The 14,624-nt window shown below is 37.8% G+C and overlaps 1 protein-coding gene across 2 annotated transcripts in view; it reads right to left on the bottom strand.

Annotated features, from left to right (window-relative positions):
- Positions 1–14,624, bottom strand: part of tusc3 (tumor suppressor candidate 3) — a 65,505-nt gene that overhangs the window by 26,783 nt on the left and 24,098 nt on the right. For both annotated transcript variants that reach the window (XM_046408743.1, XM_046408750.1), the window contains exons 2-4: positions 12,091–12,260; positions 6,344–6,461; positions 2,632–2,772 (exon numbers count right to left, since the gene is read on the bottom strand). In XM_046408743.1, coding sequence (XP_046264699.1) covers positions 2,632–2,772; positions 6,344–6,461; positions 12,091–12,260 — 429 coding nt within the window. The remainder of the gene's footprint in view (positions 1–2,631; positions 2,773–6,343; positions 6,462–12,090; positions 12,261–14,624) is intronic.

The following is a 14,624-nucleotide window of genomic DNA, read 5'->3' as shown; positions in this document are numbered from 1 at the left end:
CACACTCACACCTAACAATAGTGCAGGCTTTCAATTGTTGTACTACTGTACTACAGTACTGTACTGTATTATATGTCATGGTGGATATTAACAGATGAGAGGGTAAGACGTTCCCAGACAGAACATGTATTGGTCACCAACACAAATTATGTCACCTCTGAAAATGCATGTACCATGTGCTGCTGTTAAGTTTTAAGTTTTACTGGATTAAAACCTAAGAATGCATAATTCAAGGAAAAAAATAAAAAGGAAATTTAGCGAAAACCTCTGCCACTTAATTAAAAAGCCTTGAGCCTGGTCTGCGACCTAATATCTGTATGTATGAGAAAAAATAGACCTCATGACACGTAATAAGGTCACAGTGACCTTGATTTTGACATTTCACCACCAAGCTCTAAACACTTTAGACTCAGAGTCTAAGCATTTGTGCCAAATTTGAAGTAATTCCCTCAAGGCATTTCTTGAGATATTAGATCCATGAGGCAGTATGCACAGAGTATTTTTTTTTGTTCTTTTAATTGCAGTTAATCAACACATTAAAATAAATTTATTACAGGGAGGTCTAATAATGTGGTAACACTTTACTTGATGGGTGAGTACATAATACATTCATAGCAGCTGTCATAAATTGCTCACAAAGCATTCATGACTGTCTCATAAGACATGACACAACATTCATAGCTAACCTTTCAGAAATGTGGAAGACAGAATGGCAATAACTTGTCAAAATAAAAGTCTAACAAACTCAAAGCAATATTGCTGTTTTTGTTTTAAAGCTGTTATCTGAGCATGTCACATCTGAGTCAATGGGCAGGTCCAGTGCCAAAGAGACAGAACATGGGCAGAACATGTTTTTATGTTTTATAATGTAACCTTTGCAGGTAATTCTCATACTTTGCTATCTTGCCTACAACTCAACTCAACTCAATGTAGTTTACCTCCCAGTGTTAAACTCAGATAAGTGATTATGAATACTTCACAACTTGTATAGTAACGTGACAAACATGACATGACAGAAACATGACAGCTGCTATGAATGTGTTATGTACTTACCCGTCAAGTAAAGTGTCACCAATAATGTGTATGACAGAGAACATTTTATAGCAATGTAACCTCAAACAACAAGGTGTCTGACAATACATCAAGTCATTGAGAGGTTTATCTTTTTTAAGCTGGGTATTATCAAGAACAGAGGAGGAAAGCAAGGACTAATGGCTGATATGTTTGCACAACAGTACAAGGTGCCCGACATCCCCTGTCAATCGTTATTTTCATTCTTCGACACTATAGTTACTCAATTCAAGTTCCTCCATCAAACAAATCTATTCATCTCACCATTTTTCGATCATGTATCTGTCCTTTCATTTTTCCTTTTCTGTTCTATTCTTTATTAATGTGGTAAAGTCACATTGAAGTGCCTAAAAGCTAGCACAGTGAAAGTACTCCCCTTTCTGAAAGGCAGCCTTTTGAATCCACATTCATCAACACGATGTCAGCAAGATGCTCGGACTATATATGCCAGTACTTGGCTGACAGGTTGCTCAGAAAAGATGAAATTGTATTTCAACGCTGAAAGGTTTGATCTCTCACATGCCAGCTTAAGTGCGTCCACGAAAAGGCATCTAACACCCACCCGCATGTATAAGACCCTGGACCCTGAAACTTGTTCAGCTCAGCATAGCATTTGTCCTCGTCAAGACTAAAGGTGTTCTTACAACTGGCCTCATCTCGTCTTGTCTTCTGCTGCCTATCTGGGACGGGGTCGCAGACCAAATACACCTGACCTGCTGGTCAAAATCAGTTCAGAACTGCCCTCACATGACCTTGTTGGACTTGTGATGGCCAGTTTCAAATTAAATTATCAAGATTGATGCAGCAGAACCAGATACACTGCCTTTATTATTCAATGCAATATCTATCTTAATTACTCACAATGACACTTCAGAGATTTGGGCGTGTTATGCCAGCAGCAGCTACTCAAGCCTTGACTGCACAACCCCAACTTTTTATTTATTTTTTCATTTTTAAACTTAGTAAATCTAGTAGTAGTAGTAGTAGTAGTAGTCTTCATACATACCAATGTTGCCTCATGTGACGTCATAGACTGTCAGGTTTCCTGAAGTTCAACCTACAAAGGCTTTATGAAACTTTTCTATTTTAACATATGCTGTAAGACTCCACAATACTTGTAAACAGAGGTTGATGTGTAAAAATGGCTGGTTTAAAAGCTGTCAGTCAAACACTGGTATAGACTAAGAACCCTACTGAGAAGACCCAAACAGTTTGTTTCTGTGACCACCGTTAAGCATTATTATAACTGATCTGATAATGCAGAGTATAATATTACAAGATCTGCCATTCATAATGCGCCATTGAGCAACACCTTTAAGGAATTTTGCATACTACTTGAATTCTCATTTTTTGATTTAACTATTATTGCGAGAACATTAATAATTAGTAACAATATATAATATTAATAGTAATTATAATATTTTTGAGATCGACAACCACTCACACCACTGTGTACACATGGAAAAAACTGGAGCTGTATAGAGCAACTGCAGATGTTTCGCATGTTTTTTTCTTCTTCGAATGTGCACAGGTGAAAGTGAGTATCTGTGTATGCATTACCTGAACATCTGTGCGGTCTGCAATCCACTTGGCCAGCTGTTCCGAAGCAAATCCAATCCTTTGCAGGTCAAACGTATCAGCCCTCTTAGGCTTCCCCTTAGCTGGGAAATGCATGAAGGTTGGAGCACTATTCATGTTCAACTGGACAGGAAGAGGAAAATGAGGGTGAGAGGATATTAAGCTATTGTCATCTCTGACTTGTCAAACATACTAACTAACATATTATCCAAGGATAAAGATACATCTTCAATCACAACACTTAAATTAACAAATTGGGGCTGGGGTATCATAGGCTCACACTCAATTGGTTACTGGTTGGTTGCTTTAACTGCAAATATCATTTATCTAGATATTTAGAGAGAAAGGCTGAAAACAGTATCTCACTATCTCTGGGCTCTATTTATTCATGTAAGTAGTGCTTGTATGTAACACATGAAATAACTGTTTCATTCTAGAAAGTAAATAAATTAAATAATGGCTTTATTACCTTTTTTGTGAAATAGCGTAATTCTCTTTCTGCCTGTCTCCCTGTCTGTCATAGTTATCTTTAAGCAGCCAGGTAAAGTGCTGATAAATTAGAGTATGTCAAAAATGTTGATCAAGTATTAGTAGTATTCTCAAAACACACAGCTTGGAGATTGAGTCCTTAAGTGGCACAAAGAACTAAATATCAGTCAGCAGTTTTAATAAAATACTGTGATACACTGAGGGAGCAAAGCAGCAAACAGTCACTCTCTCTCATATGAGTGTCATTTTGCAGGCGCATCTCGCCTGTAAAGTGCATTCGAATATGAATGAAGAGAGACTCTCCAAATCTTGTCCATACCTTCCAGCCACAACATCTCCAGACTGACACTCCTCATACACACTAATACCACAAAAAACTATAAGACACTACAATTATTTCCTAAATTTGTTATGAGACAGGTGATGTTATATTATAAAAACTTCAGTTGTCAAAAATATTTTAACCAAATCTGACTATTCAGCTTTACTCTGTATTTGTATTTGCTCGTATTGGACAGATACTTTCCTGTGTGTATGCATGTTTGTACTGCCCTGATTACAAGACAGTAAGTGGATGTGGGATTAGTATCCAGTTAAAAATTGGATAGAGAACATCTCCTATAATTCTTTCTCTGCGTTAATATATTCTTCTGCACAAAGGAATTACTGTTTTCTGCCTTTCCACTTAAACACAGGCACAGCTAAATAAGGACGAGTAGACCTTTTCCTTCCTTCCTCTTTCCCGCCCGCCATGCTTCACACCTATTTAACTCCAAATCCCAGGACTCCCTACAATTATCAACAACTGTGAAGTCAGCTGGTTTACTCTCTTCTGTTTTCCCTCAAGACAACTGGAGAAAAATGGAGAGGAGGGGAAAAGGAAGGGAATGAGCAGAAAAAAATGGAGATGGAAGAAGATCGAAATGAGAGGAAGGTTGTTGTGCAGATTATTTATCTCTCTTATGTGAGTAGCCACCCATTTCCTTAAGTGATAATGATAAATGATGGATGAGATGCCTGTGTGCATGCATACAAATGTAAGAACATGCACACATAGATGTACTGCCTTGAAAAAAAAAGAACAAAAAAGCCAAAAGGAAGCCAGAGTGCAAGAATTAGCAGTACAATTAACAAAGAAAGAAGAAAAAATTGCTAGCAAAGTAGCATAGCAACAAGAAAGAAGAGAAAAAAAGAAATAATAAACACTTAAGGAACATATTTCAGTGTCATCTTCACTTGATTCATCTGTTTAAAATAAATCAAAATAAAAAAAGAAGCAAAACCAGGCTATTTCTGAGCACAGCTATTTAAAGTTCTAAGACTATAAAGAGAGAAGGAAAGGGACAACAGGGAATTAACCTTATTTTGTATCTTTTTCTGTATTAAGGTAAAGATGCCTGCAGACAGCAGCAGAATGCTGGTGTAGCCTGAGATGAGTAGTTTCAAACGTATCCAACATTTCTTAAATCACACTAGGATGAACACAGGTGTTTCAAAAAATATCTCTAAAGTTAATATTTCTTTAACACCACAGAACAAAAACACCCATTTCAAAGGCAGTGACTCTTGTTACTGGTTCTGGGGCAGGTTTTTTTAGTTTGTAAGGTACAGATCAAATGTATATGTAGTATATCCACAGTGACAATGTGACAATCCCTGTTGTTTTCATATTTTTAATTGTGGATCACAACTACAGTTCAGTGGGGTAACAATCTACATTCCTAGGTTTTAAAGGATTAGTGATATTCAGATGGACCTTATGTTTACGGTAAAATGTATTCATCAGTTCAACTTACACTAAACCTACAAATACACAAGTTCACCTGCCCTTTTCCATTGACTTGCCACTATAATGTGCTTGGTGTTGAGCCTAAACACAATCTAATATTTGTACTGATCTTTAAATTACAGCTGAAACAATTACTTGGTCATCAGGAAATAAATTGGCAAGAATTGTGATGAATGAACTGTTTAATTCACCCTTTGCTGTTTCTATAATGTGAATAATGTTGGTTTTCCTGTCCTGCATGACAGTAAATTAAATATCTTCAAACCATTGGGACAAAACAAGACATTTACTTTACATTTTACTCTGTAAAAAAGTAAAGTAAAAAGTAATTATAAAAAGTATAATCAGCAGTTACACTGATAATCAAAAAAATATTTAGTTGCAGTCCTACTTCAGATAGCAGAGTGGAGCTGTCCATCAAATACAAAAATACATATGGGTGACTATAAACATGAATCCCACCTAGCATATACTAAATAAGAAGGGGAGAGAAAATATGACCAATTCTTTCACACCATTTCATGTGGCTTGTCGGGATTTTTCTGCATACATACCACTTACTTTGCTATTTCTTCCAAATACATGACTCTGTGTATGTACTGTGCAAATAACAAGCATTAAATTTGCCTTTTGCTTGTATGCTTGCTTGTTTGGCATTGTAAATTTGTCCATATATGCATGTGTATGTTTGTGCTTGCCTTCTCTTTCTATGTCATTTTACAATTTTCTGCTACTGCTGGATGTCGTGTGTCATTGTGTCTTTCTGGGTTATTTGCTGAATTACATATTCTAAGGCAACCCCTTTATAATGTAAATCAGCCAGCTGGTATATGGAATGAAGAAATAAATAAGGAAAGAATAAATGCTGGGAGAGATGAATATGACAAAGAATAAAAGGGTCAAAGAGGTGAGGAGGCAGGGATGGGAGGAGCACAGGTTGTGAAAGACTGCAGACCATGGAAAGAGAGGAGGATTGATGAAGGAGGAGAGAAGCCACATTTCCCTTCCTTCTACAAAGTTTTACTATCTACAGTTTCCATCCATTAATGTACCAAAGCAAGTATTCCTGTGTTTTTCTAGGTCATAGGTAGTTTTGCTGTAAAAACACACTGTTTTGAAAACCTGATTCATACTCTTATTAATCAGAAGCTGGATGATTTTAAACTCAAGCTACTGCAGCTGCAACAAGTGGCATCAGTGTTTTTCTGTGGATTTCACACTACTGTGTGAATGTGTTTCATTAAAATCATGGCTTAGGTGATGATGACATAATGCTAGAGACAAAAAAAATGTATCTTGTGCAAGCAGAGAGATGAAGAAGGGATGGAAGAAGAAAATTGAAACATTAAAGGTGCAACTTGCAGTAAATTTGGGTGAATACATTTGGCAGTGTTAACAGACTAAATAAGTAGTTACCTGTTGGAAAACATCAGCTCCCTCATCATAGTCCACTACTGTGAAGAAGAGTTTGTTGGAGAATGCAGAGGAGTAACGCCATGAGTTCGCCAGGACTTGGTACTCCTCATTCGCCTGCCTGTAAGACGGACAGAAGACAGACAGAAGGAAAATAAATCAAGAGAACAGTCAAACCAAAACATGTCACACAGTACATGTATGGCAGATACTCATACTCAAGGACTTTAGCTACAGCAGCTGTCACTTGGGTCAGATGTCAGACAAATTCTAAAAACACAATTTCAGACCGATGATGAACACAGTGCACAGCTTTATACCTGAAAAGGGCTGGGAAAATGTGGATCCTCATGTTTTGTAGAACTGATGCAAAAAATGGAGGCCAAAAGTCCTTGAGAACAAATTTAGATTTTCACTGGTATCAGTTTTTACACACGTACATAGGCTAATTAAGCAAGTTAACATAAATTAGCAGAAGGTGGCTCTCTTATTATTATTACTTAGTATTAATTCTTAACAATGTTTTGTAAACCTAGTGGCAGGTGATGCAGTATTGTTATCAGAAATGAAATAATTTTGAAAATGTGTACTCAAGATGTCTTGTTTATAACCAATTGTAACTAATGTTTTACCTAATACATACTTTATTTTGACTTTTCAGCTTTCTCCACTTAGTAACCCGCTCTTTATTCTTTGGAAGTTATTATTTTGAGTCTGACAAGCTTTGGGTACAGACCCTGCACAGAGTATGAAATGAATGCATTTATTCATGAAAAAGAAATAGGGCTATAAAAAGGGGGAGGATATCACGAGAAAAACCACAGCTAGTGACCTCTAAAACAGAGGGTGAAGAGAGAGACAAGGTAAAAATAAAGGACTAAGACTGCACCAAGAAGATGAAGTAAGGAAAAGGAGAAAGGGGGAAGAGGAAGGCGTAAGAAAAGAAAACCACTCACAAGGGGCTTGGCGGTGCCTGACATGACATATGAAGATGCTACATTTTAATTTCTCTCTTTAATCTCATTTGTCTCATTTGTCATTTCGTCTTCAAATTTTGCCAAATGACGGTAATATTTTAACCGGGCATGACCAGTCCAGTTGATCACCTTATCCTCTTACATGACAAGATAAACATTTATACACTCTCTTTCCTCTCTCCTTTTTTCTGACTTTGTGTCTCCTTCCTGCTGTTCAGCTTCACTTTGACATTGTGTCTCATGTCAACTGCATCTTGTGTAGGCTTTAATTAGTGGGAAATAGTCTGTCAGAATATGTTATGTGCTGTGATGTTACGTTGTTATCTTTGCAGCTAATGTTAGGATGGGCCCTTTGAAGTGTCTCACATTTTAAAACGTTGGGACAGGTGAAGTTGAAAGTTAGGCCAGCAGACTGTCAGGAATCACAGTAGTGCTCACCTCAGTCTGTGAACACAACTTTGCTGGAGTTGTTAAGGTATCAGTGAGATGTGATTTTAACTGTCCTGATAGGCCATTCCATTGATTTATTGTTTAATTAACTTTATTTCAATATTTCTGTTGATGGGAAAGTTGTCCAGAGCTCGGTACTACCAATTAAAGAAAAAACAATTGAAAAAAAAAAAATAAAATAAATAAGAAAACACAAAAAATTTGACAACACAGTATTTAGGAAAATGCACTGAAAGCATAAATACACACAACATATTACAGAAAAGTGCTGCAAATAGGGAAAGCCAACAAGTGTTTCCAGAGGACACTAGTGCTGAGTTATTGAAGTGCAGGTGCAGAGTAAAGAGGTTGCGTGTCAGTCCACAACATAAACAAAACTTTATGTTATGGTGAGACAATACAGACCCAAAAAAGACCCTGTACCCATTGATCATGTATTGAGGCTGTCTGTCTTCTGCAGTGGCCACAGCTGCGTGTCATCCCCTCTCTCCGAGCACACCCTCCCCCGCCCAAATCTTCAGCTGTTCTATCTGAATTAAAGGCAACCCCCCACCCAAAAAAAATCAATAGCTACAATACAAATAAATGCATCTGCTCATCAAGAAATCTACACAAGCTGTGTATATATTTATGCAAATCATCTGGTGATCATGATAACATGTATGCACCTCAGCACAGGTATTTTCCCTGATTAATTGCTAAAAACACGTACTTGGGTCCTATCCAGTGTAATTAGTCATTTCATGCCATTAAAAAGTGGGTGACAGTGATGTCACACTAAAACGTCCAGAGTCATTACTGTGCAAGATGCGGCCTTTTCATCCTGTCTCTGCCTTTTAGTGATTATATATAACATGCAGTTGATTTGCAATCTGATAATACTAATAATGGTTATTATCAGTTTTCTCCTTGGGAGCTATTTGCAACATAAATGTACACCTCAGAAGCATTCACATGCTCCTTAATCTCCTGTCAGTCAATGGAATTTGATTTTCCCATGTGGTTCCCATGATGATATACTAATGACGCATGATGATAACTGCTAAAACTGCCCAATCAGTGAGTTACCTGTCAGTCTGTGTAACCTCATGTTGTCCCCTATTGGTTCATTTGCAAAAAGTCAGTGTGTACAGGGACAGGACCAATAAAAGCTAACGCTAAAAAGCCCAGCCCAGAATTATACTTTGTAGTATGAAACTGGGGTGAAGTTTAAGAGTGATGTGGGAATGACGATCTCAGTGATTAGCCATCTTTTCCCGTACCTGATAGTCCTCTTAATGCGGACTCTCGGGTCACCATCTAAAATCCATCTCGTACTCTAAATTGTAGACTCTCACTGCCTTTCTAATGACGCGATGCTGCTGCAGTTAACATCAATAAGAGATGGAACGAAAGAGAGAGAGAGAAACAAACAGAGAACAAAAAGAGAAGAAGAAGCAAGCAAACAAAAAAAAAAGGTGACTGAGAGTGTGTTGACATTAATGAATAAATCTGGTAGTTTAATAGAAATAAGTAGTCTAGCTTTTTATTGTGTTGTTGTTCTTGTTGGTGCACACATTTTTATGGGTCAGCCCACTGCATACGGTGAGAAGATTTAAGAATTTGTGTGAGTAAGTGAAACATGCAAAAACTGCTTTGGCAATTGTGCATGTAATTATGGTCTATAAAGCACAATTTGAATGTAAGAGCACAGTAATGAACGAGAAATAAAATGAATGTTTGTCTTGTGTTACTACCGTGATTAAAATAAAAGAGGAAAGAGTAGAGAGAGAGAGAGAGTGACAGAGAGAGAGAGAGAGAGGATGCTGAGGGGTGCTGACATGAGTGATAAATAAGTTCTCTAATCAGATGACTGATGAAGTGGGAGAGTGGCTGATTAGAGGAACAGGCTCAGGATGGAGAAGGTCAGTGTTGATTTCATCATCTAGCTGGACATGGGTCACCCATCCCATTCATACTGCAAAGACAAAAAGGTGCACAATGTGCCGATTTATCAGCATCACGAAATTAGAAATTCTTCAACACAGCAGAAAGTATATCATGTGATGAATCTCAATTAGGAAACATTACACGTAATCTTCCTCAGCCGAACCCCCCCTCCACCAAAAAAAAAAAAAAAAAACATGCCATAATCATGCAGGATTAAACTGGATTTACCAAATAATTACTATAGAGAGGGAGCGATTCACTACTTAAACAACACAACAATCACCGCCCTTCGCTGCAGTTACAAGGTACCTTACAAAGGCAAAAAATGTCAACATATCAACAGCAAAAACTTAAGTGTCAAAGAAGAATACTACAACCGCAAAAAACAGCACTGACTGGAGTTCAGATGAATCTGAGAAAAATTCAGTCAGTAGCTTTTGTCTATCTTCACCAACATCGCAGAGCTCGTTCAAAATGAGCCGGGCTGAATGCTTGGCCTCTGGTATTGCTGCTTGCAGCTTTCTCAAGAATTGCTCATCCAACATTAAATCTCAAATTACTTGCCTCTTCATTTTGTTTAACCAGGACCACTGAGAGGGAGAAGATTATGTCTCGCAGTCTTGGGCTGCACCTCCTGATTATTTTTTTAAATCAATCTAACGATTGTCTTATCATCATTATCTATTTTCTGTTTCACTTTTGTATAATAAGAATAATAATAATTACTGGACCTCAAATTCAAAAGCATTGCAGTGACATACAGTAGATGAATCACTGTATCTCATCCCTTCTCCTGGACAGGAGAATCAATATTTTTATTTAAGTACCTGGTTTTGACATTATGATTTATTCCACCAGTGATATGCAATGCATTTACTGATAAAGGTATTTTTGCAGCAATGTGAGGCTGCAAAAATAATTGAAAAGATTTACAGACTGTAACAACAGTCTGTAATATTAGTTTGAGCTATGTCTCATTCATACATCGCTGATTAAGAAAAATATAACGGCTGAATAACATTACATGAGTCAAGATTACGTTACGTAACGTTAAGTTACCATTAGAGAGCTTCAAGTGCTCATGCGTAGCCTCAAATATTTGTGTGATGTCTAATGTCTGTCTAATGTCTGAAATACTCCCACACTTCACGATCATGATCATGAACACTTTCTTTAGCTGCACCTCGTGCATGCCTTGAACTGACGATCATCTTTGCTATCAAAATGCAGAGATCTGATTAGCTAGAGAAGCATCATGTGATAAGATTTACAACTCATGCAGTTGGTCTGAGTTTCCTGCTATAAAGGCTGGAAAATCTGTGCTGTTTAAAAAAGAAACAAGGCATCTGAACTATGTCATAGTCAACACTACACTTTATTGGCTCCTCAGCAATATAAGATATACAGAGATATACATACAAAGGTCATACAGACAGAGATTCCTTGCTTTAAAGTTATACAGTGTGCATATTATAAACACAAAAGTATTGGACAGGATTCTCAATAAAATGAATGCATCTAAATGACAATGGTTTTGTATTTATTCTTATGTTTACTTCGACCCATCATGCTACAGTAGTCTTTAGAACGAGGTTTTCACTTTTTTCCAGGGATTTCACAACAGTTTCATTTTGACAGAGGAGGAAAGAGAGCAGTAAGTGTCTAGGCTGGAATTTAGATTTTTGATCATATTAGAAAACTTGTTTATGGAATAATGGCTCTAATGACTGCACTAACCAATACCAAGTAGCCATGAAAACAAAGTCATGGTGTGCAGAGCTGTCCATGGTGCTGAAGTAATGGGGCTGTCAGTGTGTTAAAATTTAGATAGAAATTCTTTTAAATTCTGAACTAAATACTCTCTTTTTTAAATCATAAAGTATGATATGTGCATGTGTCAATCTCTCTCTTTCTCTCTTTTTTTTTAAATTAAAAACTTCTAATCCTGTATTAGCATGCTGAAGTAGTGCTTGACCTTTCTGTGTCTCATTGGGTCTGCTGCAAACAGAATAAAAATCTGATTTTGGAAATAAAAATCCAATTCAAAGCATGCTATTAAGATTTCAGCAAAATCTCCACGTGCATTAAATGCTTTCAGTACACAAGTGGGTAACTGGGCCTTATTGGCCTCTCCTGAATTTATTCATTCCCCTTTGGCAGTACGGCTGGCTAGAGTTCCGTTGATCCAAATGTCAATGTGACCCATAGGTTCTTATTATATAATGTTGGTTTCTTTGTTTCCTGAGGTGGGCAAGTCTATGTGCGTATGTGGAAGAAGGGCATGTGAAATATCAGATGATTTCTAGGACAGTGCGTGAGCATGTGACTTGAGAGCACACAGACTCTTTCACCGTAGGACAACTTCATTCTGTGTGTGTGTGTGTGTGTGCATACCTGCAGACAGAACACTGCCTTTGAGGCTGCAGGGCAGTGAACATGACGATGACAGAGTAGTTCCTGGGCGGGGCCTTGACAAAGCGGCGGAACTTGTCCCCGTTCATCCGGATGACCGAACGCCGAGAGGACCACTCCATCATTTGGTCAACCTTCTCTGATAGCAGATTCTGAACATACAGACAGAGAAAAGGGCAGAGAGGGCAATCCACACCATTAAGATTTACACAGAAACATTATTAGTTAGGTCCAACAATACCATGGAACAAATATTTTGCAAATAAAGGTAATAACTCCTAGTGGCATACTGTAACTAAGTACTTTTACATTTTGGAAGTGCTTGTACTTTGGAGAGGTTAACCGATAGTGGATTTTCAAAGGTCTACATCTGCCTGTAGCAGAGAGCCAATTAATCAGCTGACATCACTCCCAACCCCGAGAGAAAAAAACTGGCGCTGTAGGAAACTAATAATCTTGAATTTATAAGAAAATTCAAAATGTTATATCTCAGTCAAAATAATTAATAAATACAGTTGGAACTGATCAAAAATAACTATAAAAAGATGGCAATACTTCCACTACCACTGCTCCTGTCACAGGGGGCAACATGCCAGTTGCTAAATTTAAATTTTTATTAGGCTTGACTCCTGGCCTTTTTTGACTAGTGGGATGCAAACACAGAACCTGGAATACAGCTGTCCTAATCATTATTCACAGAAAAAGAGCCCTGCGATGGCAGTCTAGGTGTGTGTATGTGTGTGTGTGTGTGTGCATACACGCACATATTCACAGAGAAGCCAGAGTTCTTGGTTGTGTTTGTGTGTGGATTTTAGCAGTGAGCTGTTGATTAAATCCAGTCCAGCTTAACTAAAAGGTCACAAAAGTCAGCTTGAGAACACAACACTAAAGGTAAACAATACACAGCAAACACGTGTATACAAACACAACAGCTAGTGCCTTTGCAAAGTTCGCACAACTGAAATGCATATAGTAGCAAACTCACACAGTGGGATACAGTATAATTCACTGTAACCATCTCTGTGTGTGCACATGAGTCTCCTTGTACTGTGTGTATGTGTGTGTGTGTGTGTGTGTGTGTTGTAAATCTACTGTAAGACCGTGTCAGTGCAAGTTCTCAGCAGGATGCTGCTTAGCTGCTAACAGCATATTTGCCAAACTTGAGTTCTGCATTGATGAGTGAGGAAATACTGAGACTGCTGATGAAATACTTGTTTTCCAACCTCTGCATATCGTATTATACAGTAAAAGATCTGTGGGGGGAGCACAATTTAATACCTGCAAAACTGATAAATGTGTTTCACTAGTTTCATTAAAACAACGACAACGTCACTGTGAATGGTGCTTGAATTGAATGAATGAAGTAAACATGCAGCTGGTATTTGTTGTAAATATATGACAAAGTATTAAGCTGGAAATGTTCTATAATAGTGACAACATTAGCCAACGGTAAATGAATCAGTTTGACAAAGCATACTATTGTGCATCTTCTGGAAGTTTTAAAATGTCCCTGAACCACCACTACATTAAGTATTAAATAAAACCTCGATGCTGAGCTTGCTCTCTTTTTCTGAACAAGTAACTAAAACATAGCCGTCCCCATTTTATTGTTTACTTCTAAATCTATTATTAAATTGTGTAGCCAACTGAGCCAGCTGAGTGTGCTGACTTTCTCAACTAGGGTACATCACGCTTCATACTTCTCACTCTCAGTTGCCAGTCAAATCTTGTTTAGGCAGAGGGGTTGAGGCATAGCAAAGAGGAGTGGAGGGCTTTTTGTAGTTGCACCCTTTCAAAAAAGTTTTCCCCATCTCTAATCATTTTACTCCACTTATAAGGAGTAATGCATGACGGTGGCAGCATCTTAGACCACTCAATGTACATTAACTTTTCATCTCTCCCTCTTTCTCCTCAGTTGTTTGCCAATATTGGATCACGTAGACAATATCTAAGTAATTAAGCACTGTACCTTACTCCTGCTAATCAGATACAAAATCTCTTTTTTCTCCATTTTCCTCTCACACACACATACACACTTTAGGTGATCTGCTTGGCTGCAGACACAGAGAAGAGCTGTAAACTCCCTAGTCGACTACCTAGAGACAAGATCTCCAAAGACAAACAAAAAATAAAAAGTGTAAGAGGATAAAGGCGAGAGTGAGGCAGACAGTAGAATGGCATGTGTTTCTGCAGTATTGCCTGTTCACTTCAGACAACACACACTTCAGCACTAGTGGACCATGTATAGCAAGGAAGGAGATTTAAGACAAACAGCACAAAGGTGTAAAACACATATACACTTGGGTATGCATGTACAGTACTAGGAGTACAGGTACAAAGAGTTATTTGTACACCTCAGCTTTTTTGTCTTTAATTTATCTACCTTTTTTTTTTGTTTTTTTTTGCTCCAAAAGGAGAGCTGTCAGTCCTGGATGCCAATCATCCTGACAGTAATGATGTTCTGCCTTACTCATGTCCCACACGCAAACACACACATACACACACACACACACACA

This window comes from Scatophagus argus, chromosome 2, assembly GCF_020382885.2.
Source record: "Scatophagus argus isolate fScaArg1 chromosome 2, fScaArg1.pri, whole genome shotgun sequence".
Classification (NCBI taxonomy): Eukaryota; Metazoa; Chordata; class Actinopteri; family Scatophagidae; genus Scatophagus; species Scatophagus argus.
The sequence above is the reverse complement of the archived record's forward strand: the minus strand, read 5'-3'. Positions and strand labels throughout refer to the sequence as shown.